Below are 24,710 nucleotides of genomic sequence, written 5' to 3'. Positions count from 1 at the left end.
CAACAACTACATCCTTAGACATAGCATCAATGTTTTATCCCTAGTGGCAACAGCACAACACAACCTTAGAACTTTCTGTCACCGTCCTGTGTGTCAATGCGAGCATGAACCCACTATCGAGCATAAGTACTCCCTCTTGGAGTTACAAGCATCTACTTGGCCAGAGCATCTACTAGTAACGGAAAGCATGCAAGATCATAAACAACACGTAGATATAACTTTGATAATCAACATAACAAGTATTCTCTATTCATCGGATCCCAACAAACGCAACATATAGAATTACGGATAGATGATCTTGATCATGTTAGGCAGCTCACAAGATCCGACAATGATAGCACAATGGGGAGAAGACAACCATCTAGCTACTGCTATGGACCCATAGTCCAGGGGTAGACTACTCACACATCACACCGGAGGCGACCATGGCGGCGTAGAGTCCTCCGGGAGATGATTCCCCTCTCCGGCAGGGTGCCGGAGGCGATCTCCTGGATCCCCCGAGATGGGATCGGCGTTGGCGGCGTCTCTGGAAGGTTTTCCGTATCGTGGCTCTCGGTACTGGGGGTTTCGTCACGGAGGCTTTAAGTAGGCGGAAGGGTAGGTCAAGAGGCGGCGCGAGGTGCCCAGACCATAGGGCCGCGCGGGCAGGGCAGGGGCCGCGCCGCCCTATGCTCTGGCTGCCTCGTGGCCCCTCTTCGTTTCGTCTTCGGACTTCTGGAAGCTTCGTGGAAAAATAGGCCCCGGGGCTTTGATTTCGTCCAATTCCGAGAATATTTCCTTACTAGGATTTCTGAAACCAAAAATAGCAGAAAACAAAGAATCGGCACTTCGGCATCTTGTTAATAGGTTAGTTCCGGAAAATGCACGAATATGACATAAAGTGTGCATAAAACATGTAGATAACATCAATAATGTGGCATGGAACATAAGAAATTATCGATACGTCGGAGACGTATCAGCATCCCCAAGCTTAGTTCTGCTCGTCCCGAGCAGGTAAAACGATAACACGGATAATTTCTGGAGTGACATGCCATCATAATCTTGATCATACTATTTGTAAAGCATATGTAGTGAATGCAGCGATCAAAACAATGTATATGACATGAGTAAACAAGTGAATCATAGAGCAAAGACTTTTCATGAATAGCACTTCAAGACAAGCATTAATAAGTCTTGCATAAGAGTTAACTCATAAAGCAATAATTCAAAGTAAAGGTATTGAAGCAACACAAAAGAAGATTAAGTTCAGCAGTTGCTTTCAACTTGTAACATGTATATCTCATGGATATTGTCAACATAGAGTAATATAATAAGTGCAATAAGCAAATATGTAGGAATCAATACACAGTTCACACAAGTGTTTGCTTCTTGAGATGGAGAGAAATAGGTGAACTGACTCAACATTGAAAGTAAAAGAATGGTCCTCCATAGAGGAAAAGCATCGATTGCTATATTTGTGCTAGAGCTTTGATTTTGAAAACATGAAACAATTTTGTCAACGGTAGTAATAAAGCATATGCATCATGTAAATTATATCTTATAAGTTGCAAGCCTCATGCATAGTGTACTAATAGTGCCCGCACCTTGTCCTAATTAGCTTGGACTACCGGATCATCACAATGCACTGTTTTAACCAAGTGTCACAAAGGGGTACCTCTATGCCGCCCGTACAAAGGTCTAAGGAGAAAGCTCGCATTGGATTTCTCGCTATTGATTATTCTTCAACTTAGACATCCATACCGGGACAACATAGACAACGAGATAATGGACTCCTCTTTTATGCATAAGCATATAACAACAATTAATAATTTTCTCATTTGAGATTTGAGGATTGTTGTCCAAAACTGAAACTTCCACCATGGATCATGGCTTTAGTTAGCGGCCCAATGTTCTTCTCTAACATATGCATGCTTAACCATAAGGTGGTAGATCTCTCTTACTTCAGACAAGACGGACATGCATAGCAACTCACATGAAATTCAACAATGAATAGTTGATGGCGTCCCCAGTGAACATGGTTATCGCACAACAAGCAACTTAATAAGAGATAAAGTGCATAATTACATATTCAATGCCACAATAGTTTTTAAGCTATTTGTCCCATGAGCTATATATTGCAAAGGTGAATGATGGAATTTTAAAGGTAGCACTCAAGCAATTTACTTTGGAATGGCGGAAAATACAATGTAGTAGGTAGGTATGGTGGACACAAATGGCATAGTGGTTGGCTCAAGTATTTTGGATGCATGAGAAGTATTCCCTCTCGATACAAGGTTTAGGCTAGCAAGGCTTATTTGAAACAAACACAAGGATGAACCGGTGCAGCAAAACTCACATAAAAGACATATTGAAAACATTATAAGACTCTACACCGTCTTCCTTGTTGTTCAAACTCAATACTAGAAATTATCTAGACCTTAGAGAAACCAAATATGCAAACCAAATTTTAGCATGCTCTATGTATTTCTTCATTAATGGGTGCAAAGCATATGATGCAAGAGCTTAATCATGAGCACAACAATTGCCAAGTATCACATTACCCAAGACATTTATAGCAATTACTACATGTATCATTTTCCAATTCCAACCATATAACAATTTAACGAAGGAGAAACTTCGCCATGAATACTATGAGTAGAAACCAAGGACAGACTTGTCCATATGCTACAGCGGAGCGTGTCTCTCTCCCATAAAGTGAATGCTAGGATCCATTTTATTCAAACAAAACAAAAAAAACAAAAACAAACCGACGCTCCAAACAAAGCACATAAGATGTGATGAAATAAAAATATAGTTTCAGGGGAGGAACCTGATAACGTTGTCGATGAAGAAGGGGATGCCTTGGGCATCCCCAAGCTTAGACGCTTGAGTCTTCTTGATATATGCAGGGGTGAACCACCGGGGCATCCCCAAGCTTAGAGCTTTCACTCTCCTTGATCATGATGCATCATACTCCTCTCTTGATCCTTGAAAACTTCCTCCACACCAAACTCGAAACAACTCATTAGAGGGTTAGTGCACAATATAAATTGACATATTCAGAGGTGACACAATCATTCTTAACACTTCTGGACATTGCATAATGCTACTGAACATTAGTGGATCAAAGAAATTCATCCAACATAGCAAAAGAGGCAATGCGAAATAAAAGGCAGAATCTGTCAAAACAGAACAGTTCGTATTGACGAATTTTAAAATGGCACTAGACTTGCTCAAATGAAAATGCTCAAATTGAATGAAAGTTGCGTACATATCTGAGGATCATGCACGTAAATTGGCTTAATTTTCTGAGCTACCTACAGGGAGGTAGACCCAGATTCGTGACAGCAAAGAAATCTGGAACTGTGCAGTAATCAAATCTAGTACTTACTTTTCTATCAACGGCTTAACTTGGCACAACAAAACACAAAACTAAGATAAGGAGAGGTTGCTACAGTAGTAAACAACTTCCAAGACACAAAATAAAAACAAAGTACTGTAGGTAAAAACATGGGTTGTCTCGCACAAGCGCTTTTCTTTAACGCCTTTCAGCTAGGCGCAGAAAGTGTGTATCAAGTATTATCGAAGGGTGGTACTTCTACAGTGGGGTGTTGATTTTTCTCAACCAGGCATAGTATATTAGATACATAAGTTTTAGCATCTCCCTTTTCATTAGTCTTAGGCGTGCTACTCTCATCAAACAAATTTTCAGGAACAAGCCAAGCATAGTTATTTTCTAGTGCATCATTCATAGCTAAGAGTTTACATGGTATTGGTGCTTTGATCTCCCCACCATCATCAATATTATTAGTGTATCTTATTCTATCCATGTCCATCTTTTTAAGGAGACTAACAAAATTAGTATGAGAACCAAGCATATTAAATTTAGCAAACACCTTTCTAGCTTCTCTTGCTAGACCACCAAATTCTCTAAGAAGGGTTTCTAAAACAAAATCTTTCTTCTCCCCTTCTTCCATATCACCAAGTGTGAAGAACATGTGTTGGATTATAGGATTAAGATTAACAAATTTAGTTTCCAACATGCGAACTAAATGCGCAGCAGCAATTTCATAAGTAGGCGCAAGGTCTACCAAGTGTCTATCCTCAAAATCGTCAACGGTACTAACATGGTTGAAGAATTCTTCTATATTATTTCTCCCAATTATAGACCCACGTCCTACCGGTATGTCTTTTGTGGTAAAATTAAAAGGAAACATGATGAATCAAGTAAAGTAAATGCAAGTAAACTAATTTTTTTGTGTTTTTGATATAGCAAACAAGATAGCAAATAAAGTAAAACTAGCAACTAATTTTTTTGTATTTTGATTTAGTGCAGCAAACCAAGTAGTAAATAAAACTAAGCAAGACAAAAACAAAGTAAAGAGATTGAGAAGTGGAGACTCCCCTTGCAGCGTGTCTTGATCTCCCCGGCAACGGCGCCAGAAAATATGCTTGATGGCGTGTAATTCACAGGTTCGTTGGGAACCCCAAGAGGAAGGTATGATGCGCACAGCAGCAAGTTTTCCCTTAGAAAGAAACCAAGGTTTATCGAACCAGGAGGAGCCAAGAAGCACGTTGAAGGTTGATGGCGGCGGGATGTAGTGCGGCGCAACACCAGAGATTCCGGCGCCAACGTGGAACCTGCACAACACAACCAAAGTACTTTGCCCCAACGAAACAATGAGGTTGTCAATCTCACCGGCTTGCTGTAACAAAGGATTAACCGTATTGTGTGGAAGATGATTGTTTGCAGAAAACAAGTAGAACAAGTATTGCAGTAGATTGTATTTCAAGTAAAGAGAATTGGACCTGGGGTCCACAGTTCACTAGAGGTGTCTCTCCCATAAGATAAACAACATGTTGGGTGAACAAATTACAGTTGGGCAATTGACAAATAAAGAGAGCATGACCATGCACATACATATCATGATGAGTATAGTGAGATTTAATTGGGCATTACGACAAAGTACATAGACCGCCATCCAACCGCATCTATGCCTAAAAAGTCCACCTTCAGAGTTATCATCCGAACCCCTCCAGTATTAAGTTGCAAAGCAACAGACAATTGCATTAAGTATGGTGCGTAATGTAATCAACAACTACATCCTTAGACATAGCATCAATGTTTTATCCCTAGTGGCAACAGCACAACACAACCTTAGAACTTTCTGTCACTGTCCCGTGTGTCAATGCAGGCATGAACCCACTATCGAGCATAAGTACTCCCTCTTGGAGTTACAAGCATCTACTTGGCCAGCAGCATCTACTGGTAACGGAAAGCATGCAAGATCATAAACAACACGTAGATATAACTTTGATAATCAACATAACAAGTATTCTCTATTCATCGGATCCCAACAAACGCAACATATAGAATTACGGATAGATGATCTTGATCATGTTAGGCAGCTCACAAGATCCGACAATGATAGCACAATGGGGAGAAGACAACCATCTAGCTACTGCTATGGACCCATAGTCCAGGGGTAGACTACTCACACATCACACCGGAGGCGACCATGGCGGCGTAGAGTCCTCCGGGAGATGATTCCCCTCTCCGGCAGGGTGCCGGAGGCGATCTCCTGGATCCCCCGAGATGGGATCGGCGTTGGCGGCGTCTCTGGAAGGTTTTCCGTATCATGGCTCTCGGTACTGGGGATTTCGTCACGGAGGCTTTAAGTAGGCGGAAGGGTAGGTCAAGAGGCGGCGCGAGGTGCCCAGACCATAGGGCCGCGCGGCCAGGGCAGGGGCCGCGCCGCCCTATGCTCTGGCTGCCTCGTGGCCCCTCTTCGTTTCGTCTTCGGACTTCTGGAAGCTTCGTGGAAAAATAGGCCCCCGGGCTTTGATTTCGTCCAATTCCGAGAATATTTCCTTACTAGGATTTCTGAAACCAAAAACAGCGAGAAAACAGCAACTGGCACTTCGGCATCTTGTTAATAGGTTAGTTCCAGAAAATGCACGAATATGACATAAAGTGTGCATAAAACATGTAGATAACATCAATAATGTGGCATGGAACATAAGAAATTATCGATACGTCGGAGACGTATCACCAACACATGGAAGTGAGAAACTCATATGTATCTAATGAAGTAAAAAAATATGTAGGTTAGAAATTCATATATTGTATGGTATCAATGAAGTGTGACAATAAGACCTTGGGAGATGATTTCAAATATGTGAAAAAAGCAACTTTAAAAAAGAAGAATTGAAAACAATCAAAGTGAAGATGATTTGAAGTTGCATTAGAAGGCTTTGCGCTAGATCCTAAGGACCACAGCAAACGTCAATGCCAACCCCGTGACTCGGAATAGTAAGAGGATCATTGTTTTTTTGTTTCAAAAAGTCTAGTTCACTCATTCTCGGCGACGACAGAAAACATGTGCTTTTCTTCATACTAGCAATGATGGGCGCGGCGGCACGCCGCGCCATATAGTGGCTTGTTGATGGTAATTACTAATGGTGGTCCACATATGTGTGAGTTGTAGTTTATTTTTTTTTTCCATCTTTTTTAAGCTTAAATGAGATGCAACGGAGCCTAGTACCGGATGTTATTTGAAATCACTATTTACTTGTTGTTTTCTGTTCAAGATAAGTGATGCATGAATAATATTTTGGTTGAATCTAACATGTATAATTGCAGTTTTTTTTGTAATTTTTTTATGTAATATATCTAGCACCGACCTCTTTGTGTCCTTAAAGCTGCAGTCAATCGGAATGGCCAGAAAAACAGCGAGGACGAAATGAGTGCCTGGTTCGCGATAATAAGCTGACCAGTAGAGAGAGTCGATGTCACCTACCATATTTTCCCCTTCCCTCCAACATTCCCTACAACATGTTGCCGCGGCTCTCAGCTCACGATCGCTGGCTGCCGGTTCTATGGCGACAACATGAGTAGGTTGTAGCTGGCGGCGGCATTCGGTGAAGGCTTTGCCGCCACCGAGGATGGTGAAGGAGGAAAAGGCAGAGGATGTTAGAAGGGTGGGGATTCAGATTGCTTCGTTAACGATGCGGCACCAACTATGACCCATCTCTTCGTATCCGTCTGCAGTGGCAGCACCATCTCGTTTATTTGCAAAAGGGAGCTCAAGAGTTGGGATCAAATACAGCTTCTGGCCTCGGATGTGTGGTACTGGAGGCAGGACATGGGAGGCGCGTTTGCTACGGCCAGAACTTAGGCAGTGGGGGAGGCATTTGGGAGTTCTACCACTCAATTTCATATTCAGTTAGCTCTGCTCATTTGCGTTAGTTACTTCTGAGTAATCCAATGAATTAACTGAATTTCAGTTTCAGCAGTTTGGAATTACTTTCTTGGATTTATATGCATGCGCTCAAAACTAAGTCACTGTGTCTGAAAGCTAACTAACGCATATGTATGTATGCAGAGAAACAAAACAACAAAAAATAAGTAAGACGTAAAAAAACAGCCATCGTGTTCTTGTTTTTTTTATTCACATAACTCACTTAATTTTATTGTAAGTGGCATAATAAGAAATAATACAAAAGAAAAATAGATAGGATAATGTTCGGTACACTCTGATTATATTATAACCACACAAAAGAACAGAAAGTAGCATGAAACTATCTGCCAATGAGAAGTACATGTAATGTAACAACACTATTATGTGGATTTTCATATCAGAAAGCGCATTAGCTCCTGTAGGTAATTTCAGCACTGAACTTAGTCATCATATGCAGATATGAACCTAGTGCTCCAAGCATCCTTCTGGTCCTGCAATTAGTACAAACTAATTAGTGCTTATTCTGTGTGAACCAGTACAAACCATGCATGGTTTTAAGCAATATATTAGAAATTTAAGACGCAGTTGCAGCATCCTGATGCGTACTGTAGCTGGTACAACTTCAAGAGAAACACACCATGCAATGAACTTGTATGTAGTGATCGGATTCTGAAGTGATGTCATTTGTTACCGTGATTGTGTTCGACTGTTTTCAGTAAAACAAAAAGACTCCACACTTACTCAATTATTGGTACTGAACTTAGGTTGCAGAGTAACCCACTTATGTTAAGCTGAGCAATATACGGAGTTACACAACCAACATAACCATATTAGAGGTTGCAGTGTACCAGGTTAACTTCGCCTTTACTAACCCACTCCTCAAATGACACAGATACATTTTATGAATAGACGTCAAGGAATGGTCTCAAGCAAAATGGCACAGGAATGCATTGTTTATTTAGCAACTATAGACTAAGGCATGGCCTAGTGGTGGGGAGGGGCTGAGGCCTTTCCACCACCTGGGTTCAAGTCCTCATGCTTGCAATTTCGGTGATGTTGTACCCCCTCTATCAAAATACCACGTGGCCCCTCCCACATAGGAATCATTTTTTATTTAGCAACTTCACCCTTACTCGAACATGCATGTTCTCTTCATTGAATTCACACACATGTTACAAGTCTGCAAAATAGGTGTTAGGTTTAGGAGTTAAAACTATAGCTGAAGAATACCTCTGAAAGCTAGGTGAAATGTAACATTCAATAGAGGATACTATACGGCTTACAGAGAAACAAAGAAGTAGTTGTATGTGGTTCACATATAAGCATTTTGGTAAAGCTAGTTTAGGAACTTTAATAGAAATCTTGTCTGGGACTTGAATTATTTTTTGCAAATGCACAATGCATGTAAAACCGTCCATTGCCCTTGTTTCCTAATCAGTATATTCAAGTGCAGAGTATTATGGATATAATACTTGCGCCTCAATAGCATTTGTCCACATCTGCAAACATAAATATTCAGACTGAACCCGATAGCTCTGAGTTTGCTGATAAGGCCGAGAATTATATCACCTATCAAAGGCCAACCAGCTGATAAACCTTGCCCATCAATTAAAGACGAAGCTGCAGGAACACTTGAACAATTCCCATGCAAAGCTGAAGGAATACAAAAGATGAAAAGAATCCACCAAAATTAGAGCAAATAAGGAACATCTTATACTATTTAACTTATTTTTCCTATCCATGCACGTTTCCGAAAGAGATTAATTGCTTCTGGAATAGATTAAAAAAAAGATATAATATTTACTTGTGTAGAATTTAGTATTTACGCTAATTATATCATTTTCTAAAAGAGCTACTCAAAGATAAATTTAGTTGTAGGTATTTAAAAAGCATAAAAGTCAAAGGGAATCTGACCTACTTTGCAAGCACTTCATTGCAAAAAGAAACTGTAGTAACAAAAATATGGTGAATAGCTGCAGGCCTAACAAAGTTAGCCTTGTATAGTTTCTTTTTTCTTTTCTTTGAACTTCTTGTGTAGCTCTGCTACCTCCCTGTATGCTCCCGTCTTCTCGACGGCTTCTTCTAATATACAATGACGCGTGCTTAGGCATGTGTTCGAGAAAAAAAGATCACCTATGATTTCACTGAACTGTCCTGTGAGCTTGCTATATGTTCTGAGAAAGGACATACTCTTTAGTGGCCACCATCTGCATGTGCAAGAGGCATTGTATTGATTGAAGTGGTCTAGCTCTCAGGTATAAAATGATTCATAGTAAGTTATCATTAACACTGAATTAGAGGATGCTTGGATGGGAAGTGTCCGTACCTTTTTTAATAGTTAAGTTCCAGCATATACTAAGTCCAGAAATTTCCTATATCCCGTTTACAACTGCAAGGTAGGAATTCCATGTCAATATGAACTGATTGCAAAAAAGAAAACGTCCGTACCTCGGTACAATCTCATCACTGTACATACATCCATTTCGCACCTTCAAGGTAGGAATTCAATGTGAATATAAACTGATTTCAAAAAAGAAACATTAGTACCTCGCTACAATATCATCACAGGTACAGTATTTCTCTCGTAAAGATCCTTCTCCTTGTTAGCAATCTACCAAAAATAAAAATTGCTATTAGTGGGCAAACATAGCATCCACAGAAAAGACAGGGTGTACATACAGTAGTGTGCACACATATGAATTCCATATTTCAGGTGTAAGTGTCTCTTAAACCTTGACATTATTGCAATGCATTCCACACTACAATAGTACTTATATGTGCAGGAAATCTATTCGGTATAGTCATTTCCTTGTTTATGCTATAGAATAGGTATATGAAAGTACTAAGTTGTTTCTTGGTTTATACCAAGTCATATCCTCCTAGAGAGATAACACATGAATTGATCTAAACTGAAGAATAGGATACCAACTGGCTGGCCGATGCAGGTAATGACTAATGTGTTGCTTGATTAAAAAGACTAAATTTAACTGTATTCCTATAAATGATCTTCTCTGAGTTCTAACTAATGAAACAATGTATTTACAAAAAAAGGTAAAACTGTGGATCTCTTGAACTGCTACTGAATCGAAAAGTACAGATCTCACTTCATGTCTTTTGTGGTCACCATGAACATTTATGCAGTTCAAACAAACCCACAGTCTGGCACAATGGGTCCTTAATTTTTAATGGATAGCTATATGAAGCTAAGGCATAGAACTAACTTAGTCTGATGGTTAAAAAAGCAAATAGCAGATAATTCGTGATAATAGCTCATCTGCTTTCATCTTCCTCCTTGGGCCGTGCACCGATGCAACGACATAGAACTAACTTAGGCTGATGGTTAAGAAAGCAAATAGCAGATAATTAGTACAGTACTATATAGCTCACCTGCTTTCATCTTCCTCCTTGTTCCGCTCACCGATGCAACGGTACTCCACGTGCTCCTTTGTTGCCACCGTCAACGGCGTCTCAATGCCGAGGATGAAGGCGATATGTATGGCATGTACCACACCTGGTCCTACAATACCTGGAACACATGGTTGTCAATGCTCGCGGCAAGGTAAAGTCAGCAGTGGGCAGTGAAGGAGAATGGAAAAAATTAAGGTAGGGCAAACTTAAAAACATAATAAGATTGATAAAATCATAATACTTGTTTATGCTTGATCCATAAAACTGTTATTGTTGCAGAAATCTAGATACCTATTTCCCCATGTCAATCTTGCTAGTGCCCATGGAACACCAATCTTCAGTTGAAGGCCTACGCAGCTGCGCGAGCTTGCTACAGACGTGAGCGCTGAGATGGGAATTGGACAAGTGACACTGGCCGCCATCTCCGTGCTCCCTTGAAGCCGTTGGTGGCAGCCGCTGCCGTCAAAGTTTCTATTTCATGGAGCTCACTTGCTCGATGCCTATGTGTGATTTCCTGTCCTAGACCAAGCACATTCACAAGACCATGCAACCAGCTGCCCATCTCTTCCAGGCTCCAACTCGGTCCAGTGAATGCCCAGTCCATCTCTTTCCTCCTTCCTTTCTCCAAACGCAACCAACAACAACAGATCAGATCAAGGAATGAACAGTGGCCGATGCATATACAAACTATTTTGGCAAAAATCAAGGCCGGCCGCCCTACCTCACCCTATTGGGTCCTCGATCCGTCCCCGGCAGTAGAGGCAGCGGAGAGATGTGAAGGGCAAACGGAGGAGGGCGTACCTTGAGGAAGATTCCGAGGGAGGAGGCAACAGGTGCCCTTGGCGGGCTCACTCCTCTGGAGGATGGCCCTGATGGCGCTGAACTGGAGGATGGTGGAAGAGGACTTCCAGCGGGCAATCTCCCGCTTCGGCCTCCGCCTTCTCCTCCTCTTCCCAACGCTGCATCCCATGTCCGCGGCCTCCGCCCTCCAGCAATCCGCCGCCGCCGCTCGACCTCCTGCTATAACGTGTCCCCATGTTTCAAAATACAATCTCCGAAGGTTCGCCTAGACGCAGATTGTGCCGTGCCACCGGGACGCGGCAGCCCTACGCGTGACACCAGGGGAGGAAGAAGGAGAAGAAATAAGTGAGACTGGAAATCTTGGGTGGATTCTAGAGACCGACACGCGATACAAAATCAGTCAAAGAGGTGCATGGCTAGGTGTCAATAAAAACAGATAGATCAGTGTCCACCGCTGTCTTAATCAGACTATGGCTACAGGCACACCACGAAGAACACACCAAGCCAGCCCACTAGTGAAGCTGAAGCATTGGCAGGACAGCAATCAAACTTTTCTCAAAACGCTACAAAGCACCAAAAGCTACACAAGAAAAAACCATCAGAAAATAACCATGTGAAACAACACGTGTCATCACCAGATAAACTCTGTAAAAGGTCTCAAAATTATGGGAAAAAAGAAGTTGGTTGCTCTATAATATAGTACTTATGATTAAGTCAGTGCTAAGTGTATGCTAAGTTATTACTATTTGACTCCCTTATGTCAGTATCTCTCCTATTCCGGGAGTTTTTTATATAAAATTCAGATGGAAAAATGCTTGAAAATACAAATTCATACACCAATGTGTTAAACTGATGACGCTAGCAAATAAAACAACGATAGCAAGAGGACGAGAGCAGCACGGCTAGCCCGAGCGCCAACCCCGCCGTGACTGGGAATCCTGAGCGGCATGGCGCACTCCTCGCCGTTGAAGAACACCTTGTTGGGGAACCCGTCGCGGCGAAGCACGTCGACGTCGCCAGGCGACGTCTTCTAGGTGAAGGAGAGCACGGACTGCTGCTTCCCGGACACGGGATAGTCGACGCCGCTCATGTTGCTCTCCCTGATGAGGTCGTCGAAGCCTTCCCTGCCACGCATGAAGATGGTGCCGTCCCCGGCGGCGGTGGCGTTGAAGGAGTAGGCCTGCTCGAAGCCGCCGTAGACCCTGTCGTCCAGGACCACCGAGGCGAACCAGTCCCGCATGTCAATGTCTTCCCAGTTGAAGAGCGTGATGCGCGCGCTCCACCCACCGGCGGCGTCCGTGGCGAGGTGCCCGTTCACGCTGACGCCGCACATGTCGCCGTAGGGCAACGGGTCCGGCAGTGCGCCCAGCTCCTTGTCATGCGCCCACTTGAGATGATTTCTAGCTGTGCCCATATTTTTAGGAAATACTCTAGAGTAGAGCCACTTTAAGGAAATCTAATACTATGTTGGTCCTAAATTAAGAGTGCCCAACATTATAAAAATGTAAAAGCCCTACTCTTATAGTCAAACGTGTGTCATTAAATAAACAAAATGTTGCACTTACATTTACATTAAGGTTATCAAACGATTCAAATCTAATTGTAAATAAATTATCATTTAGTTAAATGTTTCCCATTAAAAGAATAAATTGTTTTCAAAAAATATATTTAAACAACAAAGAAACAATAATTTCAACCATACATCTTATAGGTTCTTTTTTTCTTTCTCTTGTAACTTACCAACACTTGGAAGTTTGTTTGATCGATCCACCACGTTGACAATCAAGCGATCCTTGAATGAAAATGAAAATCTGTGATTCGGCCTTTACCAACACTTGGAAGTGAGAAACTAATATGTATCTAATGAAGTAAAAAAATATGTTGGTTAGAAATTCATATATTGTATGGTATAAATAAGTGTGACAGTAATATCTTGAGAGAGGATTTCCTAGGGACGAATGAGATGATAGCCCACCAGATGGATGAATGGGTCGAGTCTGTGGTGTGCTAGACACTGTACAACTAGTTTCAGTTCTTTTTGCCCTTCTTGTTTTATTATTGTTTGCTTTGGCTATACAGATTGTAGTTCATCTGGCCCCTTTAGGAGGAAATCTAACAGACTGTATTGTGTAAAATTGTAAAAGTTTGCAAATGCCTACATATGTTGAATGCATAGGCTGTTTTGTTTTGCTGGATCTTTGTTCTTGTTTGAGAAAGTACAAATGGAATTATGGAAAAATGTTGACAGTGTTGTTTCAGTCTAAGTAGTTTGATCGATCCACCACGTTCACAATCAAGCGATCCTTGAATGAAAATTAAAATTCTGTGGTTCGGCCTTTACCAACACTTGAAAGTGAGAAACTCATTTGTATCTAATGAAGTAAGAAAAATATGTTGGTTACAAATTCCAATGTGTTAAGCTGATGACCCCACCAAGTAAAACAACGACACCAAGAGGAGGAGAGCACCACGGCTAGCGCGAAGGCCAACCCCGCCGTGACTCGGAATCCTGTTTGGCATGGCGCACTCCTCGCCGTTGAAGAACACCTTGGTGGGGAACCCGTCGCGGCGAAGCACGTCGACGTTGCTAGGCGACGTCTTCTTGGTGAAGGAGAGCACGGACTGCTGCTTCCCGGGCACGGGATAGTCGACGCCGCTCATGTTGCTCTCCCTGATGAGGTCGTCGAAGCCTTCCCTGCCGCGCATGAAGATGGTGCCGTTCCCGGTGGCGGCGGTGGCGTTGAAGGAGTAGGCCTGCTCGAAGCCGCCGTAGACCTTGTCGTCCAGGACCACCGAGGCGAACCAGTCCCGCATGTCAATGTCTTCCCAGTTGAAGAGCGTGATCCGCGCGCTCCACCCGGCGGCGGCGTCCGTGGCGAGGTGCCAGTTCACGCTGATGCCGCACATGTCGCCGCAGGGCAGCGGGTCCGGCGGCGCGCCCAGCTCCTTGTCGTGCGCCCACTTGAGCGCCTCCTTGTCCCGCCTGTCGAACGGCATTAGCAGCGCGTACGGCGGCAGGAGCATGGCCGGGGCCGTCGCGCTGCAGGTCCTCGTCGCCGGCGCCAGGCAGCCGCACGCGCAGGTGTTGCAGGGGACCACCGACTCGTCGTTGAACGAGGAGAAAGACACGCAGCACTGTGGTGGCTTGGACGGTTTGGTGGTGTCGTCCACGGTGATGTTGCACGACACCTGCCACGACGCGACGGCGAGCGTGGTGGAGTCGAGCCCGCTCGGATCCGGGAATTCCGAGGGGCTCACCGGCATGGGCTGCCCGCACGCGTACTCCGGGTTCAGCGTCAACGCGCCGGTGACCCTGAAGTTGGCCGGAGCATGGAGCCTGCTGGTCCGGTTCACGTCCGGCGGCATCTTGTACACCTCCATCTGGAACGCCGAGACGGACTGCGTCCCGTCCCCCATGGACTTGGGAAGCAATGTCCCGTTCCTGCAGCAGTGCTCGATCTGTCCCATGGACGCGTCTTGCCGGCGCTCCGGCGGCAGGTCGAACACCGCGGGGCGGCGCTCGCAGTTGAGCACCTTGGAGAAGTCAATGTCCTTGTAGTACTGCCCCTGCGGCCCGAAGAGGCACTCGCTCGCGTCCACCTTCCTCGGGTAGGCGCCTCTCATGGTGTTGACGAACTCGCCGCGCTGCCACTCCCACGACAGCTCCCACCCGTCGAGGCGGCCCATCGGCGCGTCGTTCTCGAGGGTGAGCAGCGCCAGGTACGTGCTCTCGTGCGCCTGGAGCACGTCGTAGGTGATCACCAGGTCGCCGGCCACGCGCGGGAGGTAGGATGCGGCGGCGCTCCCGGCCGGCGCCTCGGCCGCGAGTTGATCTGGGGACTTGAGCACGCAGCACGTAGAGCGGGTCGTCGTTGGTGCGGGGGCGAGCGGTGAGCAGTTGTACGCCGGGTCGGAGAGGGAGAGCGCGGACGGGAGCGGCAGGAGCGGCTCCGGCCCGGCAAAGAGCGTGCCATAGAGCCTCACCGTCGCCTGTATCTTGGACAGGTCGCCAGCGGTGGCGATCGGCGTGAGGAGGTCCGTCTGCGGGTACCCGGAGAAGGACGTCGTCGTTGTGGGCGCCGCAGTGGTGTTGTACGGCAGGTCGGCGCCGGAGGTGAGCACGGCGCCATCCACACCAACGAGGATCTCGCCGTGGATGAAGGTGAGCAGCAGCGCCCAGGACGGGAGCGTCCGGACGCCGGAGTTGAGGACGGTGGCGTTGGCGCGGAAGGAGTAGGGCTGTGAGTCTGCTTCGGTGGTTGGGTCGAGGAACGGCCTGATCCTCTCGCGGCCCTCGAAGGTGTAGGTGAGGAGGACGCCGTTGCAGCCCGCGTCTTCGGGCGGTGGCGCCACCGGCAACGGCTGTGCCGCCGCGATCGCGACCAGCAGGAGAAGGACAGCCAGGCGAGGGAAGGGGTTCCGATTGGTGGTGGCGTGCATGGCCTCCATGGCGAGGATTCTGCCGCACTGCTCAATTCTTGGCGGGAAACAAGTGCAGTTAAGCTCCACAGTCCGTGTCAGCTGGAAGAACCAGTCTCAGGCTGTGTCGGATGGATAAATCCAAGCAAACAGAAACGAATGCACTCTGATGATTTTACAACCAAAATCTAGTTGATGAGGTCAAGTCAAAATGGTGCGTGGTAATGCAGAAATCTGCTCGTCTGTCGAAGCAGGCCATGACTTGTTTAATTTCCAGTGACGAAGTAGCAGGGCGGCAGCAGGGCGACATATGGATCAGTTTGGTTTTTCTGATGTGTTTTATGTTGGAGATGTGGCCGGCTGCTCAACGCGGTAACACAAGCATCTTGGTTGGATTTATCCATTTGGATTTCGTGATGACTGCATAGAAACGCGCCAGGCGACGTTGGCGCCAAGTATTTTTCAAACCTGAAAGACGGTGGAGGGAGGCCCACCAGTCCTATACTATCTCCATTCCAAACCTTAAGGCTTGAGAAGGAGGTGGGCAGCGGTACGGACGGAAGTCTTGCCCGTCTTTGGTCGGTGCCGATAACTACGGCGTTCGTAGGTGTCGTTTCCCTCCTTGGAGGCGTCGTCGAGGTGTGTCAATACTTATCTCGCTTTTTCTCCGGTTTGGTTGTTGTCTCCTGGTGAAAGTATAGGTTTGGAGTTCACTTGGTTAGGGAAGTGGATGTACAACCCAACCATCCAGGTTCAAGTTCCCAGGGACGTGAATTTGGGTTCTTATTATTTTAAAACAAAATCACTATAGGGGCTTCCCCTACCGTATTCCTTTCAAAAAAAAAAGAGTATAGGTTTGGAGTTGGATCGGTGTGATGATGGCGGCGTCCTGGAAGACGTCACTACTCTGTTGGGAGCATCGCGTTTGGAAACACGGCGTGGACGTTCCAGGTTGCCCTCCCCGGTGCTCGCCGTTGTCCAAGGTTGTTCTTCGGAGGCGCAATGCATGCCATTACCAGCGAGTCCAAGACGATGCCTTCTCGGGGCCGACCAAGTTCTACCATCTTACTCCTTTAGATGGTGTGTCGATAAGGAGAGTCCTTGTGAAGTTCTTCAGAGTCGAGGGTGTCGGTCGAGACACCACTCTGTGTATAGCTAATTAGGACATGCTCTTTCATGCTATGTTGTTTTGTTGGTGCGTGGTTGTCTTAGGAGTTAGGACTAGCTGGTGTGGACTTGTTGCTTGCGGCGAGTGGTAGTGTTCTTGTACTCAAACATCTATTTTCTATAATAATATGGTACGTTTTTGGCTTACTCTCGAAAAATAACCTTAAGGCTTATATTATTTTTAGAAAGTCAAACTATGTCAAGTTTGATCATTTTTTACAAAAAATCATTAACATGCAAAATACAAAATCAATTTTATTAGATAAAACAATGAAATATTATCTACAAAATATCATATTTGTTAATAGATCCTTTTAAAAGTTTGGTTAAACTTTATTTGGTTTGACCTAAAAAAATATAAGCCTTAAGCTTTGGAACCTGAGTAGTATATTATATACAAAGGCGGGATGCACGTGCTGAAATATTTGAATTTTGTTGAATGACATGGGCGGTTGGTCAGCCCACTTGGGGCCTCTTCGATTCAAAGGACTTCCATAGAAAGTTCGGAGCATCTAAATTTTTAGATATTTTCTTTATGTTGGTCGTTTGATTTGTAGGATTGAATCCTATATAATTTATTCCTTAGGAATTTTTTGCACTACAACCTATAGGAAACCTAACATCTACTCCAACCTCGTTGTAAAAACCTTTTCCAATCTTCGGTATAGATAAAATCTTGTTGCACTGAAATAGGCATGACCTTGTGATTCTAAGTTTTTTCTGCTCCTATATTTTAAAATCCTGCAAGTAGAAGAGGCCCTTGAAGGATGTAATCCAATCCGTTCATTTTAATGGTTGAGCTGCAAAAAGTAAGAAGATCATTATTTCCACGAGACATACGGAATGATTTTCCATCCGACTTACTTGAATACTGATCTTACTTGGAAAAAAATATCATATGAACAAGATTGCGGAGGGCACTTGGAGTATTCTACCTAGGTTGAGGGACAAAAAAAGAGAGCAATCCGACTGAAACTCGCATGACAAGTACTACCCAGCTGCGGGTAATTGTCCCCGTTCGCAACAACCAAGGATATTTTTAGGGCAATGCTAGGCATCGGTCGCCGGATATGGATCCAAAAATCGGTCATCCTCCATGCCGTCTGATCGTAATATCCGACACCTAGAATCAACCATAATGTGAATTTTGTATTTTACCCCCTAGTTTTTTTAAACTTAACCCACAGTCCTTACATTTCCCACATTAAACCGAAAGGATATACCCCACTAAGAATGATCTGAGTCGCGCCAAGTATTGCAACAAAATCTCTCACTCCGGTTGCAAAATATATGCACTATTACAATAAAATGTTTCAAAAAAGTTATAAAAGGGTTAAGAACAACTATTTTTTCTATAGGTTGGTTTACAACAAAAATCAAAACAATTACAACAAAAAATTGACAACTAGTACAACACAAAACATGTGTTTGTGGCTATGAAAAATTGTGAAATAATAATTAATTTGCTACATATTTAGTTACAATAGAAATCACTAACTATTTTAACAAACAATTATAGGCGATTACCACAAAATAACTTGTGGAAAACACCAAGATAAACATTATAACATCGATGACGTGCTTTCGCTACCAAATTTATACGCAGTTGCTTCAAAATTATCGAATGTATACAATATCTCTACGTGCGGCATGACGAAGCTAGCGATGTAGCTAGACGAACCAAGACAAGCTAGTGTAGCATTTACCTCAAATAATATATTTCAAGTGTTAAAAAATTAAAACTAGATTAAGCTCGCAAAGCAAACAAGGATGGATGGAATCAATCGGCATGTTCGATCAACAACTCAAACCAACAAACAAGGATGGATTGAAGGCACATACATGTGAGGTTGTAGTCCGTCACTGACATGCTTTGCATGAAGGAGATATGCCCAAGAGGCAATAATAAAAGTGGTTATTATATATCTTTATGTTTATGATAAATGTTTATATACCATGCTATAATTGTATTAACCGAAACATTGATACATGTGTGATATGTAAACAACAAAGAGTCCCTAGTATGCCTCTTAACTAGCTTGTTGATTAATGGATGATTAGTTTCATAATCATGAACATTGGATGTTATTAATAACAAGGTTATATCATTGTATGAATGATGTAATGGACACACCCAATTAAAGCGTAGCATAAGATCACGTCATTAAGTTATTTGCTATAAGCTTTCGATACATAGTTACCTAGTCCTTATGACCATGAGATCATATAAATCACTTATACCGGAAAGGTACTTTGATTACATCAAACCCCACTGCGTAAATGGGTGGTTATAAAGGTGGGATTAAGTATCCGGAAAGTATGAGTTGAGGCATATGGATCAACAGTGGGATTTGTCCATCCCGATGACGGATAGATATACTCTGGGCCCTCTCGGTGGAATATCGTCTAATGTCTTGCAAGCATATGAATAAGTTCATAAGAGACCACATACCACGGTACGAGTAAAGAGTACTTGTCGGGAGACGAGGTTGAACAAGGTATAGAGTGATACCGATGATCAAACCTCGGACAAGTAAAATATCGCGTGACAAAGGGAATTGGTATCGTATGTGAATGGTTCATTCGATCACTAAAGTCATCGTTGAATATGTGGGAGCCATTATGGATCTCCGGATCCCGCTATTGGTTATTGGTCGGAGAGAGTACTCAACCATGTCCGCATAGTTCACGAACCGTAGGGTGACACACTTAAGGTTTGATGTTGAAATGGTAGAACTTGAATATGGAATGGAGTTCGAAGATTTGTTTGAAGTCCCGGATGGGATCCCGGACATCACGAGGAGTTCCGGAATGGTCCGGAGAATAAGATTCATATATAGGAAGTTATTTTATAAGTTTGAAAATGATCCGGTGCATTTATGGAAGGTTCTAGAAGGTTCTAGAATATTCCGGAAGAAAGTCACTTTGGAAGGCGGAGTCCCGAAGGGACTCCACCACCATGGCCAGCCAACCCTAGGGGGTGGAGTCCCAGGTGGACTCCACCTAAGGTGGCCGGCCACCCCCTTCCAAGGGAAGGTGGGAATCCCACCTCTAGTGGGAGTCCTAGCTTGGGTAGGTTTCATGTCATATGGAAGGTTTTGGTTTGGGGTCTTATTCGAAGACTTGTAGACCAACTCTTGGGTGTTCCACCTATATAATGAGGGCCAAGGGGAGGGGGCTGGCCACCCCAACACCACAAGGTGGCCGCACCCCCGCCGGCGCCCCCCTCTCCCAAACCCTAGCGGCCCTCTCTCCTCCACCACTTCCCGCACGCTTAGCGAAGCTCCGCCGGGTTTCTTCACCACCACCGCCACCACGCCGTCGTGCTGCCGGATTCAAGAGGAGCTACTACTTCCGCTACCCGCTGGAACGGGGAGGTGGACGTCGACTTCATCAACACCGAACGTGTGACCGAGTACGGAGGTGCTGCCCGTTCGTGGCGCCGTGGTCACGATCTTCTACGCGCTTTTGCAAGCGGCAAGTGAACGTCTACCGCAGCAACAAGAGCCTCATCTTGTAGGCTTTGGAACTCTTCAAGGGTGAGTCTCGATCATCCACTCGTTGCTACCGTCTTCTAGATTGCATCTTGGCTTGGATTGCGTGTTCGCGGTAGGAAAATTTTTGTTTTCTATGCAACGAATCCCTACAGTGGTATCAGAGCCGTGTCTATGCATAGATGGTTGCACGAGTAGAACACAATAGTTTTGTGGGCGTTGATGCTCTTGTTGTCTTTAGTTTGAGTACTTTGCATCTTTGTGGCATAGTGGGATGAAGCGGCTCGGACTAACTTTACATGACCGCGTTCATGAGACTTGTTCCTCGTTCGACATGCAACTTGTATTGCATAAGAGGCTTTGCGGGTGTCTGTCTCTCCTACTATAGTGAAGATTCAATTTACTCTTCTATTGACAACATTAGTATCACCGTTGTGGTTCATGTTCGTAGGTAGATTAGATCTCTCTCGAAAACCCTAAACCACGTAAAATATGCAAACCAAATTAGACACGTCTAACTTGTTTTTGCGGGGTTTGGTGATGTGATATGGCCATAATGTGATGATGAATATGTATGAGATGATCATTATTGTATTGTGGCAACCGGCAGAGAGCCTTATGGTTGTCTTTAAATTTCATGTTGAGTAGTATTTCAAAGTAGTTGTAATAGTTGCTACATGGAGGACAATCATGAAGACGACGCCATTGACCTTGACGCTACGCCGACGATGATGGAGATCATGCCCGAAGATGATGGAGATCATGTCCGTGCTTTGGAGATGAAGATCAAAGGCGCAAAGACAAAAGGGCCATATCATATCACATATGAAGCTGCATGTGATGTTAATCCTTTTATGCATCTTATTTTGCTTAGATCGCGACGGTAGCATTATAAGATGATCCCTCACTAAAATCTCAAGATAATAAAGTGTTCATCCTTAGTAGCACCATTGCCAAGACTTGTCGTTTCGAAGCATCTCGTGATGATCGGGTGTGATAGAATCAACAAGTGCATACAATGGGTGCAAGACAGTTTTGCACATGCGGATACTAAGGTGGCCTTGACGAGCCTAGCATGTACAGACATGGTCTCGGAACACGTGATACCGAAAGGTAGAGCATGAATCATATGGTTGATATGATGAACACTTTGAGTGTTCGCCATTGAAATTACACCTTGTCTCGTGATGATCGGACTTAGGTGTGGTGGATTTGGTTCGTGTGATCACTAAGACAATGCGAGGGATATTGTTTTGAGTGGGAGTTCACCTAGATTTTTAATTATGTTGAATTAAAATTTGAACTCAATTTGTCATAAACTTAGTCTAAACTTTTGCAAATATATGTTGTAGAGATGGCGTCCCCAATCAATTTTAACCAGTTCCTAGAGAAAGAAAAGCTTAAGAGCAACGGTAGCAACTTCACCGACTGGTTCCGTCATGTGAGGATCTTCCTCGGCGGCGGAAATCTGCAATTTGTGCTTGATGCACCGCTAGGTGACCCTCCTGCAGAAACTGAAACCGATGAAGTAAAGAATGTTTACGCGACTCGGAAAACTCGGTACTCTCAAGTTCAGTGTGCCCTCCTGTGCAGTCTGGAAGCCGATCTTCAAAAACGTTTTGAGCACCACGATCCTCATGAGTTGGTCAATGAGCTGAAAGCTATATTTGAGACTCATGCGGCCGTGGAATGCTATGAAGCATCGAAACACTTCTTCAGCTGCATGATGGAAGAAGGCAGCTCCGTTAGTGAGCACATGCTCGTTATGACCGGGCATGCGAAGAAACTCAGTGACTTGGGAATAGTGATTCCTAACAGACTGGGGATTAATCGTGTCCTTCAATCACTGCCACCAAGTTACAAGAACTTTGTGATGAACTACAATATGCAGAACATGAACAAGGAGTTACCTGAACTCTTTGGCATGCTAAAAGCTGCTGAGATTGAGATCAAGAAAGAGCACCAAGTGTTGATGGTCAACAAGACCACCGAGTTCAAGGAACAGGGCAAGTCTAAGGGAAAATTCAAGAAGGGTGGCAAGAAAGCTGCTACGCCTCCTGTGAAACCTAAGAACGGCCCTAAGCCTGATGCTGAGTGCTATTACCGCAAGGAGAAGGGACACCTGGAAGCGTAATTTCTCCAAGTATCCGGCTGATCCGAAGAGCGGCCTTGTCAAGAAGAAGAAAGAAGGTATATCCGATATACATGTTATAGATGTTTATCTCACTGGTTCTCGTTCTAGTACCTGGGTATTTGATACTGGTTCGGTTGCTCATATTTGTAACTCGAAACAGGAACTAAAGAATAAACGAAGACTACTGAAAGATGAAGTGACGATGCGTGTTGGAAACGGATCCAAAGTCGATGTGATCGCTGTCGGCACACTTCCTCTACATCTACCTTCGGGATTAGTTTTAAGCCTAAATAATTGTTATTTTGTACCCGCGTTGAGCATGAACATTATATCTCGGATCTTGTTTAATGCAAAACGGTTATTCATTCAAGTCCGAGAATAATGGTTGTTCTATTTTTATGAATAATATCTTTTATGGTCGAGCACCTGAAAAGAATGGCTTATTTCTGTTAGATCTCGATAGTAGTGATACGCATATACATAACATTGATGCTAAGCGAATTAAATTGAATAATAATTCTACTTATATGTGGCACTGTCGTCTTGGTCATATTGGAGTGAAACGCATGAAGAAACTTCATACCAATGGATTACTTGAATCACTTGACTTTGAGTCACTTGATAGATGCGAAGCATGTCTAATGGGAAAAATGACTAAGAATCCATTTTCTGGTATGATGGAGCGAGCTACTGACTTATTGTAAATCATACATACTGATGTGTGCGGACCAATAAGCGTAGCATCGCGCGGTGGTTATCGTTATGTTCTAACCTTCACAGATGATCTGAGTAGATATGGGTATATCTATTTCATGAAACATAAATCCGAAACTTTCGAGAAGTTTAAGGAATTCCAAAGTGAAGTAGAAAATCAACGTAACAAGAAGATTAAATTTCTACGATCTGATCGTGGAGGTGAATATCTGAGTTATGAGTTTGGCATGCATTTAAAGAAATGCGGAATACTTTCACAATTGACACCGCCGGGAACACCACAACGAAACGGTGTGTCCGAACGTCGTAATCGAACTCTCTTAGATATGGTTCGTTCTATGATGTCTCTTACTGATTTGCCATTATCATTTTGGAGTTATGCATTAGAGACAGCCGCATTCACTTAAAATAGAGCACCATCGAAATCCGTAGAAACGACACCGTATGAATTATGGTTTAATAAGAAACCTAAGCTGTCGTTCCTTAAAGTTTGGGGTTGCGAAGCCTATGTAAAGAAGTTACAACCGGACAAGCTAGAACCCAAAGCGGAGAAATGCGTCTTCATAGGATACCCTAAGGAAACTATAGGGTACACTTTCTATCACAGATCCGAAGGCAAAATCTTTGTTGCTAAGAACGGAACCTTTCTTGAGAAAGAATTTCTCACTAAAGAAGTGACTGGAAGAAAAGTAGAACTCGATGAGATTGATGAATCTATACTCGTTGATCAGAGTAGCGCAATACCGGAAACTGTTCCTGTACCGCCTACACCGGCAACAGAGGAAGCTAATGATAATGATCATGAAACTTCGAACGGGGAAACTACTGAACCTCGCAGATCGACAAGGGAACGTACCACTCCTGATTGGTATGATCCTTGTCTAAATGTCATGATTGTGGACAACAATGATGAGGACCCTGCGACGTATGAAGAAGCGATGTGTAGGGATTCGTTGCATAGAAAAAAAAAATTCCTAGCGCGAGAACGCAATCCAAGCCAAGATGCAATCTAGAAGACGGGAGCAACGAGGGGATGATCAAGACTAACCCTTGAAGATTTCCAAAGCCTATAAGAGTAGGCTCTTATTGCTGCGGTAGACGATCACTTGCCGCTTGCAAAAGCGCGTAGAAGATCTTGATCATGGTGCCACAATCGGGCAGCACCTCCGTACTCGGTCACACGTTCGATGTTGATGAAGACGACGTCCATCTCCCCGTTCCAGCGGGCAGCAGAAGTAGTAGCTCCTCCTTGAATCCGGCAGCACGACGGCGTGGTGGCGGTGGTGGTGGAGAACTCCGGCAGGGCTTCGCCTATGCGCTGCGGGAGTATTATGTGGAGGAGGAGAAGCTAGG

The 24,710-nt window shown here is 44.1% G+C and overlaps 1 protein-coding gene across 1 annotated transcript; it reads right to left on the bottom strand.

The window, feature by feature from the left end:
• Positions 1–13,844: 13,844 nt before the first annotated feature.
• On the bottom strand, positions 13,845–15,878 carry LOC124673208 (COBRA-like protein 7). The gene has a single exon (XM_047209328.1). It carries the CDS (start codon positions 15,876–15,878, stop codon positions 13,845–13,847), a length of 2,034 nt encoding a protein of 677 aa, XP_047065284.1.
• Positions 15,879–24,710: the final 8,832 nt, after the last annotated feature.

This window comes from Lolium rigidum, chromosome 7 (genome assembly GCF_022539505.1).
Source record: "Lolium rigidum isolate FL_2022 chromosome 7, APGP_CSIRO_Lrig_0.1, whole genome shotgun sequence".
In the NCBI taxonomy this organism is placed as follows: domain Eukaryota; kingdom Viridiplantae; phylum Streptophyta; class Magnoliopsida; order Poales; family Poaceae; genus Lolium; species Lolium rigidum.
The sequence above is the reverse complement of the archived record's forward strand: the minus strand, read 5'-3'. Positions and strand labels throughout refer to the sequence as shown.

Bases quoted from the DNA above. Each gene is read 5' to 3' on its own strand.
- LOC124673208 (XM_047209328.1), bottom strand. From the start codon at position 15,878: ATGGAGGCCATGCACGCCACCACCAATCGGAACCCCTTCCCTCGCCTG.